Here is a 21,342-nt window from a genome sequence, read left to right as displayed (position 1 = left end):
GGGGGGGGCTCAGGGGGGCTCACCCTCCTCAGGGGGGGGCTGCGGCCCAGGCTCCAGCGCCGCCCATTCCTGGAGAGAAAAGGCCCAAAGGGGGTGGGGGGGGGCATTGAGGGGGGGGTCCCCAAATTTAGGAGGGGTCCCCACATTTTGGGGGGGGTCCCCGCTTTCCCCCCCTCCCCGTACCCGGAGCATCCGGACGAGCTCGGGCCCGGTGCAGGCCCGGACCTCCCAGCCCATGGCGGCCGCCGGCCCGGCATGCACCGCGGCGGGAGGGGAGGGGGCCGCTCTGCCCGCCCCCAGGACTCTATGGTCGGTGACGTCACGGAGAGCCCTCCCTCCTTGAACCGGCCACGTGACCCTCGGGGCGGAGAGGGAGGGACGAATGGGCGTGGTCAGCACCGAGTGGGCGTGGCTAGTGGCAAAGGGGGGCGTGGCGACAACGGGGGCGGGGTCAATCCCGGTGACGTCACCCAAGGGGGCGGGGCCCTCGTTGCCGTGGCAACGCGCGGCCTAGCGCGGGGCGTGGAGCCTGAGGCAGGCCCGGGGGGGAGGGAGGGGCGGGGATTTGGGGGGGGGGGGGCTTTGGGGGTTGGTGGCTCCTAAATTTTGGGGAGGGGGGGGTCACAGGGGTTGGGGGGGGCACAGCATGAAGGTGGGGACCCCCTCAGGCACGGGGGAGGGGGTTTGGGAAGGGGGGGGTGGGTCCTAAAGGTGTGTGTGTGTGGGGGGGGGGGGGTCCTAAATTTTGGGGGGGGGTCACAAGGGTGAGGGGGGGGTCCCCGTTTACACCCTGTGCACCCACCCAGGCTGGGGAATGGGGATTTGGGGAGGGCCTGGAGGGGGGGGTCCCAAGGTGGGAGGTGGTCCTAAATGTGGGGGGAGGGTCCCAAGTTTGAAGGGGGGGGGGGGGGTCCCATTTTCACCCTGTGCCCCCCCCCCCCCCCCCAGATCAGGAGGGGGAGTTGGGGAGGGCTCGGGGGAAGGATGTGGGGTGGTCCCAAGGGTTTGGGGGGGATCCCTGGGGCTTGGGGGAGTTCCAAGGATTTGGGGGGGGGCATCCTAAAAGTTGAGGGGGGGGGCCCTAAGGTTTGGGGGGGGTCCCCATTTTCACCCTGTGCCCCCCCACTAGGTCAAGGGGGAGGATTTGGGGTGGGCTTGAGGGGATTACAGATTTGGGGGGGCTCTAAAGGTTGGGGGGGGGCCCTAAAGCTTGTGGGGAGGGGTCCTAAAGGTTTGTGGGGGGGGTCCTAAGGGTGGGGAGGGTCCCCATTTTCACCCTGTGCCCCCCCCCAAATCAGGGGAGAGGATTTGGGGTGGGCTTGGGGGGATAAAGGGGGGGGGGTTCAAGGGTTTGGGGAGCATCCCTGGGGTTTGAGGGGGGGTCCCACAGATTTGGGAGGGGGCCTAAAGGTTGGGGGGGGGGTCCTAAGGGTGGGGGGGTCCCATGTTCACCTCGTGCCCCCCCCAGGCCCCGATGGTTCCCCTGGGGGCCCTGGTGCCGGCGCGGTTCCTGACGCTCACGGCCCACCTGGTGGCCCTGGGCACGGCCGCGGGGGCGAGGGTAAGGGATCAAACGCCCCCCCCCCCCAAATAAAACAGCCCCCCCCCCCCCCCTGAAAATTAATGGTTTTTTCTCCAGCTTTAATTAATCGCAGGACCCCCACGTCCGCGCCTCGCTGCCCCTCGAGTTCTCGGCGGAGGAGTACGCGCGCGTCGACGCTGAGTGAGTCAGGGCGGGACCCCCAAAATGGGGGCCTGACCCCCCCTCAAAGACCCTGCCCCCCCCCCCCCCCCATGGGGACACTGAACCCCCCCCTCCGTGGGGATCCCAACACCTCCATGGAGACTCCAACACCCCCACGTGGTCCCTGACCCCCCCCAAAGACCCAGGACGCCCCCCCCAAAGGGATCCCGACCCCCCCCCACGAGGACCCCAATATCCCTAAAGGGATTCTGACACCCCCAAAAACCTTCTGTGTCCCCCCCCCAAAAACCCCGGTACCCCCCCCCAAAAAAAAACATCCCCCCCAAACCCCGTGCCCCCCCCCAAAAAGACACAGTCTCCAAAAACCTCCATGCTCCCCCCAAACCCTGTGCCCCCCCAAATCCCCATGTACCCCCAAAAAATCCCATGCCCCTCCCAAAACCCCTCTGTGCCCCCCCCCAAAAACATCTCCCCCCAAACCCCTGTACCCCTCTAAAAAAAAAAGATTTCCCCTAAAAAAACTCATTTACCCCCCCCCAAAAAAAAAAAACAGGTAACCCCCCAGAAAACTCTGTGCCCCCCCCCCGAATAAACCCTGTGTCCACCCCAAAAACCCTGTATTCACCCCCCAAAAAAATACATGTACTTTACCAAAACTTCCCCCCCCCACCCCAAAAAAAATAACATGGCCTCCATCCCCCTCCAGGCTGCTGGGCGCCCTGGGGGGGGCTGCGGGGCTGCTGGCCATCGAGTTTGGGGGTTTCTTTATGGGGGTGTCCATGTTCCACCGCGGGCAGGGGCTGCTCTGTATCCTGCACCCCCGGGTTGGGGGGGGGCAAAAAATTGGGGGGGGGGAGGAACCAAAAAATGGGGGGGGGGGTCTCAAGAAATGGGGGGAAGGAAAGAATGAGGGAGATGGTGGGGACAATAGGGGGGAAACGTGAAGTTTGGGGGGGGGGGGCTAAAATATGGGGAGGGAATAAAAAACGGGGGGGGCTTGAAAAATGGGGGGGGGATACCAAAATGGGGGGGACCCTAAAACATTGGAGGGGGGAGAATTGGGGGAGATCCCTAAATATGGGGGGCACCCCAAATCCTATGGGCTCCCAAACCAACTTAGGGGGGACATCCCAAAGTGGGGTGGGGAATGGGGCGGGGGGGGGTCCCCAAAATCCCCAGGGGGGGCCCTCCGAGTTGTTCTCCTTGACCCCCCCCCCCCAGCGCTGGGGGCCCACGCAGCGGCCGCCATCAGCCTGGGCCTGGCCCTGCTGGAGGGCTGGGACCTGGGGGGCTTCTGGCTGCTCCTGGGGCTCTGCAGGTGGGTGAAACAAACCGGGGGGGGGGGGCCTAATATTGGGGACCCCCCCCAAAAAAAATTAACTCCTCATTTTCCCGATTTTCTCCCATTTCCATCCAGTGCCCCCCCTGCCGCCACCGAGCTGCTGCTGCTGGCGGCCGCGCTGAGCCGCAGGGGGAAGCTGTGAGCGGAGGGGGGGGGGGGGGCAAAAAATTGGGGGGGGGGGGCGAAATTTGGGGAGCGGGGGTCCCCATGGTGCCCCCCCCCCACCCCTCGCCAGGTCCCCGTAAAGGACCGAGCGGACGAGGAGGGAGCCTGGAGCCACGCCCACCGCCGCATGACCACGCCCACCTCCCAGTGGAGCCACGCCCACCGCTCGCAGCCACCCGTCCCCGCAGCGCCGCGCCTTTATGCAAATGAAGCCGCGCGGTGCACACTGGGAGAGCGGCGCAGGGGGGGGGGTTTCTCGCCGCTTTAACCCTCCCCCGACTGCTTCTCTCCACTCTGAGCACCCCCGGGAGTTGTGGGAGCTCCGATTTGTTGATACCGGTGACAAAAAAAATTAAAATAAAATAAAATTTGGTTCTCGCTGTTTGCTAAATAAGAGTCGCGCAGCTCCTGGTGCCCCACTCGCGCTCCCCTGTGGTATCGTCAGTGCGGTACATCCTGACCTGCCCCGCTCCGGCGGGCAGTGCGTGATGAGTGGTGCGTGATGACGTGTGATTACAGTCACGTGGCGCGGGACTTGCAACACCCCGTCGGCCCCCTCTGACGGCACGCGCTGCGGGGCAGGCAGGACACCGCAAGGGGGTGGGGGGAGGCGTTGTTACGGCAGTGTGGGGGGCTGCGCTAGGCCTTGTGTGCGCAGACGCGGTTTCTGCGTTTGTTACTATGTGTACCCTTGATCACCGTATAACTACATAGTATAGAACGTGCGATAATCCTGTGTAAGCATTTATAAGCAAAATTAAAACACGCTCTCACTTCACAGCAAACCACGTCCCTTCAGCAGTCCCCGCGCAGCCCCCTGTGAGGAATGTTTTAACAATTCGTGTCCATAAAGAACAATTCTGTTTGAAATGTTTGAATCCTGTCTGCCTCTGGGCCCTGCGCTGGCAATTCAATGCTTGAACCACAGCTGCAGTGTGTCCCAGTCTCCCCCTCATTCCTCATTCTAGCCAATTTATCACTTCTTACATTTATGAACCTCTTTGCTTTTGTTAGTCCGGACTTCTATTTCGAACACTGCTATAGATGTGTCTGTGAATGGCTGGGGAAGAATGTTTGAATTACCCGTGTGTCTGGGAGTTTCAGAACAACTGATAACAACTGGTGACTGTTATGGGATACTATGTGCATCTTTGGGATCTGGTTAGGGGGGGGCCGAGAAAGAAGCTGAAAGGCGGCTGGGAGACAAGATTTGAAGAAGGTGTTTTGAAGAAGGTGTTCCGTAAACTTGGGATGGTGCCCAGTAAGTACAAAGGGGAAGAGGAAGACTGCGAGCCTTCAGCATGGAAGACCCCTAGAGACCCCCAGAAGAGACCCCAGAGGAGTCTCCAGCAGGAGGGACTGCACCCCGGAAGCGAATTTTAATAATCTATTTTTTTAGAAGTAGTAATGAGTATCTATTAGTCTAGGAGCATAAAAATCAGCTGCTTGATGTAATTGGTGTGCGTCCTGGTGGAGCGGAGACTCCCGGCGCACCCAGCGCTGTTTGCTTGCCTCTATTCCTTTATATCCTTTAATAAATCCTATTTTTCATTTAATTCTAATTTGAATCCTGAGCCAGGGGGACCTGACCCCGGTTCCTCCGCGGCGCGTGTGAAGCGAACTCTCCGCTCCCATTGGCTGGCGGCGCGCTAAAAGCGCCTCCTGATTGGTCCTTGCTGCTGTTGCTAGGCAGAACGCGGCTCGCTCACAAAATGGCGGCCGCGCTCGTCATTGAGGCGCTCGGCCCGCCTCCTTCTCGCTCTGATTGGCTGGCGCTTCCTGCAGCGACGGCGGCTCCGCCCTTTCTGCTGTCTTTCAAACACCAACGGCGCTCCTGGCCCCGCCCAGCAGCGCGGCGCCAACCAATCGTAGAGGCGCACGGCCGGAGGGGCGGTGCAGTCAGCCAATAAGCAGCGAAAGCTCGGCGGGAGGCGGAGCGAAGGGGGAGGACGGTGCCCTGCGCTACGCTGACCAATCGGCGAGCGGCAGGCAGCAGCCAATGGGAGCGCGGGGGGGACATTTGAAGGCGAGCGGCGGCGCTGAGGGGGCAGAGCGCAGGCGGCGGCGGGTGAGGAGCGAGAGTGGGGAGGGGGGGCCGGGCGGCAGGGCCGCCGGGCGGCCGGGCCGGGCCTGGCCTGGCCTGGCCTGGCCTGCAGGGGTTTGTTTAGGGTCCTGTAGAGCTGTTTGGGGGTTTCAAGGCGGATTTAAGGGAGTTTTGGGAAGTTGGGGGTGGGTTTGGGGATGCTGCGGGGGACTTGGGGAGCCCTGAGGGGCCCTGAGGCCTGTTTTGGGGTCCTGGAGGGGATTTGGAGGGTTCTAGGGGGGTGTTGGTTGGTTTTAAGTTTTTTTTTTATGGGTATTGGAGGTGGTTTGGGGGTTCGGGGGTGGGGTCCTGGGGGTTGTTTTGAGGCATTCTTGGGAAATTCGGGGTCTAAGGCGGTGTTTGGAGGCTATAGGGAGGTCTTGGAGACTGTTTTGGGAGTTCGGGGGGGCTAAGGGGGGTGTTCGGGGGATTTTGGGGGTGTGGTCTTTGAGGTGTTTTGGGGGGGTGGTCCTGGAGGTGGTTTTGGGGTCTACCGAGGGGATTTTGGTGTGTAAGGGGAGCGAAAGAGGGAGAATTTGGGGTCTGGGGAGTCTTCTGGGACTGCCTGAGTGGGATTTAGGGGTGCAAAAAGGTTGGGGGGGGGTGGGCACAGGAAGACTTTTGGGGTACCTCTGCTCCCCTGTCCCAGGATGGCCTACAAGGAGAATGTGAACCCCAGCTTGTACGGCCTGCTCAAGGTACCCCCCCCCCCCCCCCCGCCCTGCCCCAAATAAAAGCCCTCCTTTTTGGGGTGCCCCAAACCCCCTTCTAATTCTCCCTTTTATTTTTCCCCAGCAGGATGGGGCCCCCGCCCCCCCCGCAGCCCAGCGCGTGCCCCTCAAGGAGCCCCCCACCACGGGGACCCCCTCCGATGCCCTCCTGCTGCAGAGAGCCGCCGGCCGGCCCCCCCCCCCCGTGCCAGGTATTGGGGTGAAAAGAGGGGAAATTGGGCTAAAAAGGGATGGGGAAGGGGAAGGGGGCACAACGTGACCCCCCCCCCCTCCTTGCTCCCCCCCCCTGCAGCAGCAGGACGGGTCCCTGTGGAGTCCAACACCTCGGTGACCCCCCAGTACCCGCCGTGAGTAATTTGGGGGGGGTCTGGAGGGGTCTCAGGGCGGTGGGGGGATGTGGGGGGGGGGGCTGGGTGACACTTGGGACCCCCCCAGGTGAAAGGGGGACGTTTTTTTGGGGGGAGGGTTGCATTTGGGACACCCCTGGGTTATGGGGGGGGGGCACTGGGGAGCTCCTGGGCTATGGGGACCCCTGAGGGGACATTATGGGCTGGGGGGGGCTCCCCATAATGTGGGGGGGCCCTATTTTTGGGGGGGGGGGGCACAGGGACCCCTTTAGGGACCCCAGGACCCCTGAGGTGACATCTTAGGGACCCTGATGGGGAGCATTGTGGGGAGGGGGAGATGTTGTGGGGACCCCCTGATGGGGGGGGCACCCCTATATGTAGGAGGGGTCCCTATGTGCCGGGGGGGGGTCACAGGGACCCAATAATTGGGATTATGGGGACCCAATGATTAGGATCCCAATGATTAGGGACCCAAGAATCCCTTGGGGACCTTGAAGGGGACATTGGGGGGGGGGGGGGCAATTGTGGGGTCCCCTATATTTGCAGGGAGGTCCCCTATATTTGCGGGGGGGTCATGGGGCCCCAATTATTGGGATTATGGGGACCCAATGATTAGGATCCCAATGATTAGGGACCCCAGAATCCCTTGGGGACCTCAAAGGCAACATTGTGGGGAGGGGGGGGCAATTGTGGGGTCCCCTATATTTGCAGGGAGGTCCCCTATATTTGCGGGGGGGTCACGGGGACCCAATAATTGGGGTTATTGGGACCTAATGATTAGGATCCCAATGATTAGGGACCCCTGGGTGACCTCTTGGGGACCTTGAAGGGGACATTGTGGGGGGGAGGGGGCAATTGTGGGGTCCCCTATATTTGCGGGGGGGTCACGGGGACCCAATTATTGGGCTTATGGGGACCCAATGATTAGGATCCCAATGATTAGGGACCCCAGGACTCCCGAGGTGACCCCTTGGGGTCCCCAAAGAGCACCTGGGGGTCCCGGGGGGGGGGTTGTTTATGGGGTGAGGGGGGGTCCCACCATTAACGTGCCCCCCCCCAGGCGGACGTTCACCATCGAGGACTTCGAGGTGGGGCGGCCGCTGGGCAAGGGCAAGTTCGGGAACGTCTACCTGGCGCGGGAGCGCACGTCCCACTTCGTGGTGGCCCTCAAGGTGCTCTTCAAGTCCCAGATGGAGAAGGAGGGCGTGGAGCACCAGCTGCGCAGGGAGATCGAGATCCAGGCCCACCTGCGGTGAGGGGGGGGCTATAGGGGGCATATAGGGGACCTATAGGGATGTATGGAGTCATACAGGGGCTGTGTGGGGATGTATTGGGGGTGTTTGGGGTCATATGGGGGATTTATGGGGACACAAGGAGTGCAGGGAGCACCAGCTGCGGCAGGAGATGGAGATTCAGACCCACCTGTGGTGAGGGGGGGGGCTATAGGGGACACGTAGGGGCACATGGGGGTCGTATAGGGGCATATGGGGATGTGTTGGGGTTCTATGGGGACATATTGGGGGTGTATGGGGTATCTATGGGGACACGAGGGGTGCAGGTAGCACCAGCTGCGGCAGGAGATCGAGATGCGGGCCCACCTGTGGTGAGGGAGGGGCATATATGGCATGTATAGGGGCGTATGGGGGTCATATAGGGACATATGGGGGTGTATGGGGGATTTCTGGGGACACAGGGGCACAGAGAGCACCAAAATCAGCAGGAGATGGAGCCCCAGGCCCATATATCAGACCGAGGGGGCCGTGTAGGGCCCCTATAGGGTCTGGGGGGGGGACTCCCTGTGATATAGGGTGTCCCCCCCCCCCAGGCACCCCAACGTGCTGCGCCTCTACAACTACTTCCACGACCGCAAGCGCGTCTACCTCATCCTGGAGTACGCCCCCCGCGGGGAGCTCTACAAGGAGCTGCAGCGCTGCCGCCGCCTCGACGAGACCCGCAGCGCCACGGTGGGACCCCCCCCAAATCCTGAGACCCCCCCCAAATCCATAGGAGCCCCCTATAATCCATAGGATCCCTCCCAAATCAATAGGATGCTGCTCTTAGCACGCACATCCTGTAATTTTCCTGTTAGGTTTATGAGGTCACCATCCCTGAGACCACCCCCCCAGACCCATAGGAGCCCCCTAAAATAAATAGGGTCACCCCCAAATCGATAGGATCCCACTCTTAGCACGCACATCCCACTATTTCCCCTTTAGGTTTATGGGGTTGCCATCCTTGAGACCCTCCCCCCCGACCCAAATCCGAGGGAGCCCCTTCAGATCAATAGGGACCCCCCCCTAAAATAAATAGGGTCACCCCAAAATCAATAGGATCCCTCTCTTATCACGCACATCCCACTATTTCCCTGTTAGATTTTTGGGGTCACCATCCCTGGAACCCCCCCTTAACACCTCCCCCCGAGTTGTTTCCCCCTTTAGCTCATTGGGTTTGCCACCTGGGCTGTTTTTTTGAGGGAGTGGGAATCCTGGGGGAGTTTTAAGGGGGGGTTGGGAGGTTTTTGGGGTTCGGAGGGGTTGGGGTTTGCTGACCTCCCCCTTTTTGTGCCATTCCCACCCCCAGCTGATAGAGGACACCCCCATTTTTCCCCCTTTATCTCTTTTTTTTTTTTTTTTTTTTTTCCCCCCCCTTTAGCTGTATGGGGTTGCCACCTGGGCTGTTTATTTTTTTTGGGGGGGTTTCTGTCTCTTGGGGGTGGTTTTGAGGGTCCGGGGGTATTTTGGGATTTTCTGACCCCCCCTTTTTTGCCCCCCCCCCCCCCCCCCCCAGCTGATGGAGGAGCTGGCGGACGCGCTGATGTACTGCCACAGCAAGAAGGTGATCCACCGCGACATCAAACCCGAAAACCTGCTGCTGGGGCTGAAGGGCGAGCTCAAAATCGCCGATTTCGGCTGGTCGGTGCACGCCCCCTCCCTCAGGTAACGGGACAAAAATCACTGAACCCCCCCTAAAAAAAATTATAGGGTCGGGGGGAGTAAATTTATAGGGCTGCAGGATGAGGAACTCCCTATGTGGAGCGGCATCCGTTCACCGCCCCCTAAAGTGACCCTAATATAAAAAGGGAGCTCCCCACCCCGTTTTTATGAGGGGGGGGGTTCTTTGTGCCCCCCTAATGATTTTTGGGGTGGCCCCACCCCAAAAAAAAAAAGGAGGAAGACGATGTGCGGGACCCTGGACTACCTCCCCCCCGAGATGGTGGAGGGGCGGATGCACGACGAGAAGGTGGACCTGTGGTGCGTGGGGGTGCTGTGCTACGAGCTGCTGGTCGGCCACCCCCCCTTCGAGTGCGCCTCCCACACTGAGACCTACCGCCGCATCACCAAGGTGGGCCCCCCCCACGAAAAAAATCGGGGGACCCCCCCCCCGGAGACTTGGAGACCCCTTTGGGCACCAAAACCCTATAAAATGGGGCTCAAAGTGCCCCAATCCTGGCTATGGGAAGGATTAAGACCCCCCCCCCCCCACTATGTTTTTTGGGGTCCAAAAAGCTTCTTTTCTATGGGGGGGTATGCATTTGTGTGTAGACCCCCCCCCCAGAAAAAAATTGGGGACCCCCCTTGAGTCATTAAGTCCCTTTTGGGCACTAAAACCCCATAAATGGGGCTTGAAGTGCCCTAATCCTGGCTATGGGGGGGATTAAGCTCCCCCCCCACTATGATCTGGGGAGTCCCACGCCCCTCTTTGCTATGGGGGGGGGTCTGCATTTGGGTGTAGACCCCCCCCCCAAAAAAAATTGGCCCCTCTCTTGACTCCTCAAGCCCCTTCGGGCACCAAAACCCCGTAAGATTGGGGCCATCCTGGCTATGGGGGGATTCAGACCCTCCCCCCACTGTGTTCTGGGGGGCCCCCGCACCCCTCTGTTGGGGGGACCCCAAATCTGGGTGCACCCCAATATCCGATCCCCAAACCTCTCCCTTAACCCCCCAACCCCCCTCTTCTATAGGGCACCCCAAAATCCCCCCAATCCCCTCCCCCATATCTCCTATGGGTCACCCCATATGCACCCCCAGACCCCAAACCTCCCAAAACCCCCCTGGGGACCCCCTAAACCTCCCCTGCACCCCCAAAATGCCCCCCCCATATCTCCTATGGGGCACCCCAACATCCACCCTCAGACCCCAAAACCCTTCCCTTCTCACCCCAAACACCCCCATTAGCCCCCCCGGCACCTCCACAATGTACCCCCCCCCCCCAACTATCTCCTATGGGGCACCCCATATCCAACCCCAGACCCCAAAATGCCCCTTTCACAAACCCCTAGCCCCTCCTGCACCCCGAAAATCCCCAACGTCCCCCCATCTCCTATGGGACACCCTAAATCCCCCCCCCCCAAATGCCCCCCTATATCCCCCCCCATTCCCCTATGGGATACCTCGAAACTCCCTTTTCACATTCCCCCCATCTCCTATGGGGCACCCCCAACCCCCCATGTCCCCCCATATCTCCTACAGGGCACCCCAAATGCCCCTTTCACCCCCCCCCCCCTTAACCCCCAACCGCCCTCTCCAATCCCCCATATCTTCTATAGGGCACCTCCTATCCACCCCCAGACCCCAAAATGCTCCATTCCCCCCCCATCTCCTATGGGGCACCCCAATATCCAACCCCAGACCCCAAACCCCCCCTGCACCCCCAAAATTCCCCCTGACCCTCTTATCCCCGAAATACCCCCCCCAAATACCTCCTATGGGGCTCCCAAAATCCCCCATACCCACCCTCTTCCCCCCAAATCTCATAGGGGCACCCCAAAACCCCCCCTTAACCCCTCTCCACCCCTCCCTTTCCCCCCACCCCCAATTTTAGGATCCCCCCTAACTTTTGGGGTCCCCCCCCCCCCCAGGTGGACCTGCACTTCCCCACCATCGTCCCTGAGGGCGCCCGGGACCTCATCTCCCGCCTGCTGCGCTACAACCCCGCCGAGCGCCTGCCCCTGTGCCAGGTCCTGCAGCACCCATGGGTGCGCACCCACTCCCGCCGGGTGCTGCCCCCCGCCTACGTCCCCCCCTAAAAGCTGGGACCCCCCCCCAAGAAGAACTTGGGGTTCCCAGCCCCGTTGGGGGTACTCCCTATAGGGCTGAGGGCTCTGGGGTTCTTCAGCACCCATGGGTGCTCACTGACTCTTGTTTTGTGCTGTCCCCCCCCTCCCCCCAAAAAAAAAGAATTTGGGGTTCCCAACCCCTTTGTGGTGCACTCTATAGGGTTGGATGCCACGGGGTACAGCAGCACCCATGGGTGTGTGTCCACTCCCGACGGGTGCTGCCCCATGCATACACCCCCCCCCTAAAAACTGGGACCCCCCCCAAAAAAAATCTGTCTCCCTTTTTTACCCAAATATCCCACATTTGGGGTTCCCAGCCCCTCTGAGGTGTGCCCTATAGGGCTGGGGGCCTGCCCTTCAGCACCCATGGGTGCCTGCCCACTCCAGATGGGTGCTGCCGCCCCCCCACCCAAAAAAAAAAAAGCTGGGAACCCCCCAAAAATGTGCCCCCCACACCCCAAATTTGGGACTTCCATCAGCTTTGGGGTGTGGGGTGCGCTCTATAGGGTTGGGGCTGCAAGGGGCTGCAGCACCCATGGGTGCTCCCTGGCTCCTGCTGGGTGCTGTCCCCCACATGTGCCCCCCCTAAAATCTAGGAACCCCCCCCCCACTTTACCCAAATATCCCAAATTTGGGGTTCCCAACCCCTTGGGGTTGGGGTGCACCCTATAGGGCTGGGTGTCATGGGGTCCTTCAGCACCCATGGGTGCCCACCTCTAATCCCACTGGGTACTGCCCCCCCCCAACCCCCAAAAAGCTGTGCCCCCCCCCTCCAAAAAAAGAGAAAAATGGGGTTCTGGGCCCCTTTGGGGTGCACCCTATAGGGCTGGGGACCAAAGGGTGCTGCAGCACCCATGGGTGCTGCCTCGCTGCAGCCTTCGTGTTCTTGGGGGGGTGTCTGCGTGCTGCCCCCCCATTTTTTTTGGGGGGGGGGGCTCCCCCCTATGTTTACTGCTCTTCAATAAACTTGCTTCATTTTTACCCTGTCTCCTCACATTAATTACCCCCCCGTTAATTACCAGCGGGGGGGGGGGCGGAACTAATGCCCCCCCCGCCCTTCCTGGGTGCCCCCCCCCTTTTTATTCCCCCCCCCTCGGTACCCGGATGCTCCCCCCCCCTCCCCCCCCCGGCTGCCATCTTCCCCTGCCGTGTCCGCAGCCGCTCGCCGCCGCCGCCCGACATGTGAGTGCCCCCCCCCCCAAAAAAAAAATACCCCCCCTCCGCCCCCCCCTTCCAATCAGAGCCCCCCCCCCTCCCCCGAAATGCCCCATCCTCAAAAAAAAAAAAAAAAAAATCCCCCCCCCTTTTTCTGCACCTGCTGGAGCAGATCCAACCCCCCCCCCCCCATGGATTAAAGAGGCCCGTGCGATGCGGGGGGGGGGGGGGGCTCCTTGAGAGCTGACCCCCCCCCCGGGCAATGCCCCCCCCCCACTTTCAGGCCCCCCTCCCTCCGAATTTTTAGGACCCCCCCCCCCCCCCCGCAAAAATGAAGCCCGGATTTGCCAGGCCTTTGCGACGCCGGAGGGGGGGTTGGATGCAAACAGCCAGCGCCCCCCCCATTTTTGCCCCCCCCCCCCAATTTCTCCCCCCATTTTAAGCCCCCCTCCCCCAGTGCAGTATTGGGGGGGGGCAGTGCGAGCTGGCCCCTCCCATCCACTTCCCTCCCCCCCCTTTTGGAGCTGTTTGGGGGGGGGGGGGATTTTGTTTAAGGGGGGGGCCTCGGTGGGGGGGGGTGGGTGTCAGAACGGTGGGGGAGGGGCGGGGTTGTGTCCCCAGTCCCTGCTGCAAACTGGGAGCACTGGGAGCTCCCCCCCCCCCCCCACCTTCCCCATTGCTATTTTTAGACTCCGGGGGGGGGCAGGGCAGGGACCGGGCCCCCCCTGCTGCAAAATCAATGGGGGGGGGGTCAAAAACCGCCCCCCCCGCGTCCTTCCCCCCCTCCCCCTCCCCTTCCGGGTTATTTCCAGCGCTAATCCCGGGGGGGGGGCGGGGTTTTGGAGGGGGGGGGCTCGGTTGACCTCTGACCTTTGCCCCCCCCCCCCAGGTCGGCCCCCGCCGCCCCCCCCGCGCCCCCCCCCGCCGGAGGAGAAGGGGGGGGCCCCCCCGCGCCCCCCCCCAACCTCACCAGCAACCGGCGGCTGCAGCAGACCCAGGCCCAAGTGGATGAGGTGGGGGGGGGGGGGGATATTTTTGGGGGGGGGGCTTGGGGGGGTGCAGAGGGTGCGGGGGGGGGGCCGGAGCTGTGCGGGGGGGGGGGCTGGTGCATGGGAGGGGGCGGGGCTTGGGAGGGGGCGGGGCTAAAGAGGGTGGGGCTGGGGGGGTGTGGATCCGGGGGGGCGTCACTGCTGCCCCCCCCTCCCTCCTCGTGTCCCTCCCCCGGTGTGTCCCCCCGCCCCAAATCCCCCCAATTCCCCCTCATTTCCCTCTGCCCCCCCTCAATGTCCCCCTGACCCCCCCCTCGTGTGCCACTGGGGCCCCTCCGCCCCCCCCCTTCACCCCCCCGGTGTCCCCCCCTCATCCCATGCCCCCCCCGTGTCCCCCTGACCCCCCCCACCTCCCCCTGCCCCCTTCGTGTCCCCTTACCCCCCGTGTCCCCCCCATGTCCTCTATGTCCCCCACCCCCATGTCCCCCCCATGCCCCCCCCCCATAACCCCCCATGCCCCCCCCCGGTGTCCCCGCACCCTGATGCCCCCCTGCACCCCAATGACCCCCCAGGCCCTGATGTCCCCCTATGTTGCCCTGCCCCCCCCGCCGTGTCCCTGTGCCCCCCCCCATGCCCCCATATCCCCCATCCCCCTGCCCCTCCCCATGTCCCCGTGTCCTGACACCTCCCCTGTGTCCCCCCCATGTCATCCCCCGGTGTCCCCCTGGCCCCCCCCATGCCCCCTTCCCCCCTCCATGCCCCCTATTCCCCATCCCTGTCCCCTCCCTATGTCCCCCCCGTACCCCCCCATGCCCTGATGCCCCCCCCCCGTGTCCCCATGCCCTGACAGCCCCTCTTGCCCCACCCCCCCATATCCCAATGCCCCCCCACACCCCGACACCCCCCCACACCCCGACACCCCCCCTGTGCCCTGACACCTCCCCGTGTCCCCACACCTCCCCGTGTCCCCCGATGCCCCCCCCGTGTCCCCTAACCCCCCCATGTCCCCTGACGCCCCCCCCCCGCGCCCCCCCAGGTGGTGGACATCATGCGGGTGAACGTGGACAAGGTGCTGGAGCGCGACCAGAAGCTGTCGGAGCTGGACGACCGCGCCGACGCGCTGCAGGCCGGCGCCTCCCAGTTCGAGACCAGCGCCGCCAAGCTCAAGCGCAAGTACTGGTGGAAGAACCTCAAGGTGAGACCCCGAAACGGACCCCGAAACGGACCCCGAAACCGCCCCGAACGGCCCCAAAAGGAGCCCCGATCGGCGAGCCTGGAAAAGGCCCGGAATCGGAACAGAAGGAGCGCAAAGGGAGACAAAATCGCCCCAAAGGGAGCCAAAATTGCCCCAAAGGGACCCGAGTCAGCCCCAAAGGGAGACAAAACAGCCCCAAAGGGACCCGAATCAGCCCCAAAGGGAGCCAAAACAGCCCCAAAGGGACCCGAATCAGCCCCAAAGGGAGACAGAATCGCCCCAAAGGGAGCCAAAATTGCCCCAAAGGGACCCGAATCAGCCCCAAAGGGAGACAGAATCGCCCCAAAGGGAGCCAAAATTGCCCCATAGGGACACAGGGTCAACCCAAAGGGACCCAAATCAGCCCAAAAGGACCCCAAAAGGGACCCAAGCAGACCCAAAAGGAGCCAAAATCACCTGAAAGGGACAAGAATCAGCCCAAAAGGACCCCCAAAGGGACCCAAGAAGCCCTAAAGGGACCCAAAATCACCCCAAAGAGACCCAAAATTGCCCCAAAGGGACCCGAATCAGCCCAAAAGGACCCCAAAAGGGACCCAAGCAGTCCCAAAGGGAGCCAAAATCACCTGAAAGGGACAAGAATCAGCCCAAAAGGACCCCCAAAGGGACCCAAGAAGCCCCAAAGGGACCCAAATCAACCCCAAAAGAACCCAAAATTGCCCCAAAGGGACACAGCATCATGTCAAAGGGACCGAAATCAGCCCAAAAGGACCCCAAAAGGGCCCAAGCGGCCCCAAAAGGACCCAAAATCGTCCCAAAGGACCTGAAATCAGCGAGCCTGAAAAATCCCTGAATCAACCCAAAAGGACCCTCAAAGGGACCCAAAATCACCCCAAAGGGACACAGAGTCACCCCAAAGGGACCCAAAATCAGCCCAGAGGGACCCGAATCAGCCCAAAAAGACCCCTAAAGGACCCAAAATCAGCGAGCCTGAAAGATCCCTGAATCAGCTGAAAAGAAGCCCAAAAGGACCCAAAATTGCCTCAAAGGGACACATACTTGCCCCAAAAGGACCCAAATGACCCCCAAATGAGCCCAACAGGACACAAAATCAGCCCAAAGGGACACAAACGTCCCCAAAATCACCCGAAACAGATCCAAACTGCCTCCAAAATCACCCCAAAGGGACCCAGAGACCCCATATCACCCCAAAGGGATTCAAAATCATCTCAAAGGGACTCAAACTTCCCCAAAATCACACCAAACGGCCCCGAAGTCAGTCCAAAGGGACCAAAAATCAACCCAAAGGGACCCAGATGGCCCCAAAATTGCCCCAAACAGCAACAAAATCACCCTAAAGGGACACAAAATCAACCCAAACAGCCCCAAAATCACCCCAAAGGGACACAAACTGCCCCCAAAATCAGCCCAAATGGCCCCAACGTCACCCCAATGTGACCCAAACTGTCCCCAAGTTAGAACAGAGCCACCTAAATCAGCCTCAAGTGATCCAAATTGGCCCCAAAGGGTTCCAAATCACCCCCCAAATCACCCCGAAGGGACCCAAACTAACCCCAAAATCACCCTAGAGGGATTCAAAATCAGCCCAAAGGGACCCAGTCTGCCCCAAAATAAACCCAAAGAGACCCAAATGGCCACAAAGTCAGCCCAAAGGGACCCAAAATCGCCCCAGAAGGACCTAAACTGCCCCAACATGAGCCCAACAGGACTCGAACATTCCCCCAAATCACCCTAAAGGGACCCAAATATCCCCAAAATCAGCCCAAAGGGACCCAAATGGCCCTGAAATCACCCTGAAGGGATCCAAACTACCCCCAAAATCAGCCCAAACCGACTCAAACTGTCCCCAGGTCAGCCCAGAGCCACCCAAGTCAGTCCCAAATGACCTAAATCGTCTCCAAAGTGTCCCAAATTACCCCCAAAATCAGCCCAAAGTGACCCAAATCACCCCCCAAATGAGCCCACAGCCACCCAGATCACCATAAAATCACCCAAACTACCCAAACTGCCCCCCAAATTTGCCCCAAATGGCCCCAAAATCACCCCAAAAGGAACCAAACGTCCCCCCAAATCACCCTAAAGGGACACAAACTACCCCAAAATCACCCTAAAGGGACCCAGCTGAGCCCCAAATCACCCTTGGTTACCCCAAGGTCACCCCCAAGGGACCCCAAAAATCCCACACAACCTCCTCAGGGAAGCCACTAACCCCCCTTGACCACAAATAAGTGTCAGTACACCCCAAATCCAAATTGGGGCACCCCAGATCCCCCTGGGGCACTGAAAATCACCCACAAGCTCCTTAAAGAACCCACTCATCCCCCTCAGCACCCCAAAAAGTGCCTGTGCACCCAAAATCCCCCTGGGGTACCCCAAAATCAGCCTCGGAGACCCCAGAATCCCTCACAAACTTCTCAGGGAGCCACGCCCCCCCCCAGCACCCCAAATCCCCTTGGGACACCCCAGAACCACCCTTGGGGACCCTGAGGTCACCCTGGGGCACCCCAAAACCCCCAGGAGGACCCCAAATCCCGGGGGGGATCCCCAAAATTGGAGGGGGTCCCCAAAGTGAACCCCCCCCCACTGACCTCCCTGTGCCCCCCCAGATGATGATCATCCTGGGAGTGATATGCGCCATTGTCCTCATCATCATCATCGGTGAGTAGCATGCAAATGAGGGGGCGGGGCATGCAAATGGAGAGTGCGTGTATGCAAATGAGGAACAGCTTCCACGAATGGGGTTTTGGTGTGCAAATGAGAGGGACTGCAAATGAAGCAGTGATGGGCAAACAGGTGTGGTTAAGGGGAGGCTGTATGCAAATTAGGCGAACGATATGGAAATGAGGGGGGTGTGGCATGCAAATGAACGCCAATTGGGACTTCAGATAGCATTAATTTAGTTTTGATATTCAAATTAGGGGGCGAGACATGCAAATCAAGCAGGTGGGAAAATGAAACTTGGTGCCATGGATAAAGGGGGGGTGTATGCAAATGAGAGTGTTATGCAAATGAGGGGACAGGACATACAGATAAGCAGTTGGGCTGTGTAAATGGTATTTTGGTATGCAAATGAGGGGGTGGGATATGTAAACAAAGCACCAAAGGGCAATGAAACTTGGTGCCATGGGTAAATGGGGAGATGCAAATGAGGGTAATGGGTATGCAGATTAGAGTGGCGCAGCTTGATGTTCGATTGGCTGATACAAGTAAATGAGGGAGGGGTGGTTGGGGGCGGGGCATGCAAATGAGGCATGGGTATGCAAACGAGATGCAGGGCTTGGAAACGGGTATGCAAATTGGGTGAAGGACACACAACAAACGATGCTCTGCATGCAAATGGTATGCAAATGAGGGGGTGAGCATGCAGGTGGGAGGTCGGCTGCAAGGTGTGCATGCAAATGAGGGGGCGGGGCATGAAAACACTCACCCAATTGGCTGCAGGGTGACTGCGTCTGCTCACTGTCAGCCAATGGGGTTGAAGGGTTGGGGGCATCCAACTGGGGGGCGTGGCCGCCGCGGAGGCCCCGCCCACCAGGCTATTGGGGAAGGGGGCGGGGCCACGCGAGGAGGGGGCGTGCCCTCTCGAGGCCCCGCCCCCTGACCCCGCCCTTCTCCCCCCAGTGTACTTCAGCACCTAACGGGGCCGCGGCGCCCAGCCCCTCCCCCCCTCCCCTTTCCCACCGGAGGCTCCGCCCCCGAGCCCCGCCCCCCACCCAGCACCCATGGGTGCCCCCCCCCCGCCCCCCCCCCCCCCCGTGCGTGTGGCTGTGCCTGGCTGTAAATACCCCGGTTTGTACAGGAGACCTCGCTCTATTTTGTCTGTTTGTAGATTTATTACTAGGTTTTGTGGGTGTCCCCCCCCCCGGAACCCCACCCCGCTACCCCAAACCCCCCCCCCCGCGACCCCACAACCACCCCACAGCCCCCCAAAACCCCGCCAGACCCCAAAAAACGTCAGACCCCAAAAACCCCATCAGACCCCAACCCCCCCCCCCCACCCAGCACACACCCCGTACAACCCCACCAGACCCCAAAAATCCTCGCTGGACCCAAAAAAAGCCCTCTGGACTCCCCCAAATCCTTCCAGACCCCAAAGCCCCCCCCACACCCCAAAAAAACTGCAGCACCCCCAAAACCCCACCAGACCCCAAAAACCCTGCTGGACCCTCCAAAAAACGCACACATTCCCCCAAAAGATCCAGACACCATCAAACTCCATCAGACCTCCCCAAAACCCCGCTGGAACCCCTAAAAAACGCCAGACCCCCCCCCCCAAAAAAAGTATACCCCATAAAACCCAACCAGACCCCTAAAAATCCCTGCTGGACCCTAAAAAAACACCAGACCCCAAGAAACCCTGCCGGAGCCCCCAAAAAAGTACTAGATCCCAAAAACCCTACCAAACCCCCCCCCCAAAAAAAAACACACCCCAAAAAACCCCGCTGCACCCCAAAACCCCCCCACCAGAACCCAAAATCCCCGCAGGACCCACCACCACGTTGCAACATACACCCCAGATTTGCCCCTTTCACCCTAAAATTCCCCCCTTCCCCCTCACCCCCTAAAAACTTGCATCGCCCCCTTTTCCTCTGCACCCAAAAATGCACTTTTCCACCCCGAAATACCCCCCCCCCAAAAAAATGCACTTTTCCACCCTAAAATGCCCCCTGCACCCCAAATATGTCCTTTTCCACCCCGAGATGCCCATCTCCACTCCAGATCTTCCCTTTTCCACCCCAAAATGCCCCCCTGCACCCCAAAAATGCACTTTTCCACCCCAAAATGCCCCCCTGCACCCAAAATCCTCCCTTTCCACCCCAAAACGTTACAAATGCCCCCCCGCACCCTAAAATCTCCCCCAATAATTCCCCTTCCCCCCCCCCGAATAATTTATTATTATTTATTTATTTATAATTTATTTATACCCCAAAACGCCCCTTTTCACCCCAAACCTTTCCCCCCCCCCCCCAAATTTAGGGTTCTCCCCCTAAAATCTGAGGTCTCCCCCCCGCACCGTCCCCCCCCCATAAATGAGAATTTGGGGGTGACCCCAGAGTGGATTTGGGGGGGGGGCGTCCCCAGCCCAGAGCACCCCAAAAATGGGGGGGGGGGTCGCTCCTCACCCCCCCAGGAGGGAATTTGGGGTGTCCCTACATGGGGACCCCCCCACCCCAAACAAAAAGGGTCCCAAATATTTTTGGGGCCCCCCCCAGAGAGCTGAGCACAATGCCCCCCCCCTCCCCATTTTTTTTGGGGGGCCCTCAAAGGAGCCCCGCATTCTGCCCCCCCCCCAATAATTTGACCCCCCCAATATTGGGGTCGCCCCCAAATATTGGGGTTTCCCCCTCAAATATTACAGCTCCCCCCCCCAACCGGCTGGGGGGGAGCAGCACCCTCTTTTCTTGCCCCCCCCCCCCCAAGACATTCCAGGCCCCCCCCTTTATTTTTTTGGGGGTGTGCCCCCCCCGAAATTTGGGGAGGGGTCCCCAAAATGCAGGAGGGACCAGGTTTGGGGGACCCCAATTTTTTTTGGTGGGGGGGGTGGTGGAGGAGGGGCCCCCCAATTTATGGGGGGGCACCCCAAAGATTTGGAGGAACCAAAGAAATGGGGGGGGGGACAAAACCCCCAAATTTTTTTTTTTGGGTGGGGGGGGGTCCTGAAATTTGGGAATCTCCCAAGAGTGAGTGAGGAGCCCTAAAAATTGGGGGGGGGATTCCCAAAATGGGGAGGGGCAGCAAGACCCCAAAATCCTGCCCCCCCCCCCAAAGATTTTGGGGTGTCCCCGGAAAACCCCGAAGGGGCTTTTTTCACCCCAAAACTTGGGGGGGGTCCCCAAAAACCTCCCCCCCCCCCCATTTTCTCCCTGGGAGTGTGTCCCCCCCCCCCCCCTCCCCCCCGCATGGAGCTGTGTGTGTGTGTTCTGGGGGGGCGGCCCCCCCCCAAAAAAAACCCCAAATCCCCCTCTTTTCACCCCAAATATCTCGGGGTGCCCCCCCCCCTTTTCTTTTTCCCTACCCCCCCCGAAACGGAGCTGCTGCTGAGCCCCCCCCGGGGTGAAGACGTCGAGCCAGGATTTTGGGGACTCCCCCCCCCCCCCCCCCCCAAAGAAAGAAAAGGAGGGGTGAAAAATTTCGGGGGGGGGCCCACAATTTTTTGGGGGGGGGGGCACCTCAGTGTGGTCGGGGGGGGGGCGGGTGTCACTGCCGCCCCCCCCCCAATTTTGGGGTGCCCCCTCCCTTCTTCAGGACCCCCCCCCCCCGGTGTTTTTTTTTTTTGTTTTTTTTTTTTTTTGGGGGGGGGGGGGGAAGCCCTCGGGTTTTGGGGGGGGGTCCCTGGGGTTTGGGGGGGGCCCCGGGGGGGGCCCCGCGTCCCGGTGTGAAACGTGTACAATAAACGCCGTGTCCGTGAGCAGCCGCGTGTGGGGGCAGCCTGGGGGGGGCCCCCCCCCCCCGAAAAAAATAATTGGGGGGGGTCCCAAAAATAAAAATAATTTGGGAGGGGGGGCAAAAATAAAAAGGGAGGGGGCTGGGGGTAGGCGGGGGGGGGGGGGGGGTG

At 60.8% G+C, this 21,342-nt stretch overlaps 3 protein-coding genes across 3 annotated transcripts; all 3 read left to right on the top strand.

Moving 5' to 3' along the window:
- Positions 1 to 462: 462 nt before the first annotated feature.
- TMEM107 (transmembrane protein 107) lies at positions 463 to 3,713 on the top strand. The gene is made up of 7 exons (XM_084501830.1): positions 463 to 534; positions 1,469 to 1,561; positions 1,656 to 1,723; positions 2,412 to 2,512; positions 2,927 to 3,023; positions 3,123 to 3,185; positions 3,283 to 3,713. Exons 2-7 carry the CDS (start codon positions 1,475 to 1,477, stop codon positions 3,290 to 3,292), a joined length of 426 nt encoding a protein of 141 aa, XP_084357956.1. The 5' UTR covers positions 463 to 534; positions 1,469 to 1,474; the 3' UTR covers positions 3,293 to 3,713.
- Positions 3,714 to 5,924: 2,211 nt separating this feature from the next.
- On the top strand, positions 5,925 to 12,409 carry LOC311425814 (aurora kinase C-like). The gene is made up of 8 exons (XM_084501829.1): positions 5,925 to 5,993; positions 6,091 to 6,217; positions 6,319 to 6,373; positions 7,434 to 7,625; positions 8,199 to 8,337; positions 9,161 to 9,309; positions 9,541 to 9,715; positions 11,232 to 12,409. Exons 1-8 carry the CDS (start codon positions 5,946 to 5,948, stop codon positions 11,397 to 11,399), a joined length of 1,053 nt encoding a protein of 350 aa, XP_084357955.1. The 5' UTR covers positions 5,925 to 5,945; the 3' UTR covers positions 11,400 to 12,409.
- A 62-nt stretch (positions 12,410 to 12,471) lies between these two features.
- On the top strand, positions 12,472 to 18,599 carry VAMP2 (vesicle associated membrane protein 2; the record flags this gene model as incomplete). Its single annotated transcript, XM_084501804.1, has 5 exons — positions 12,472 to 12,611; positions 13,474 to 13,597; positions 14,610 to 14,768; positions 17,393 to 17,444; positions 18,408 to 18,599. 5 exons carry the CDS (start codon positions 12,472 to 12,474, stop codon positions 18,422 to 18,424), a joined length of 492 nt encoding a protein of 163 aa, XP_084357930.1. The 3' UTR covers positions 18,425 to 18,599.
- Positions 18,600 to 21,342: the final 2,743 nt, after the last annotated feature.

Source organism: Aythya ferina, assembly GCF_964211825.1.
Source record: "Aythya ferina genome assembly, chromosome: 34".
In the NCBI taxonomy this organism is placed as follows: Eukaryota; Metazoa; Chordata; class Aves; order Anseriformes; family Anatidae; genus Aythya; species Aythya ferina.
This window is presented reverse-complemented; position numbering and strand designations above follow the sequence as displayed.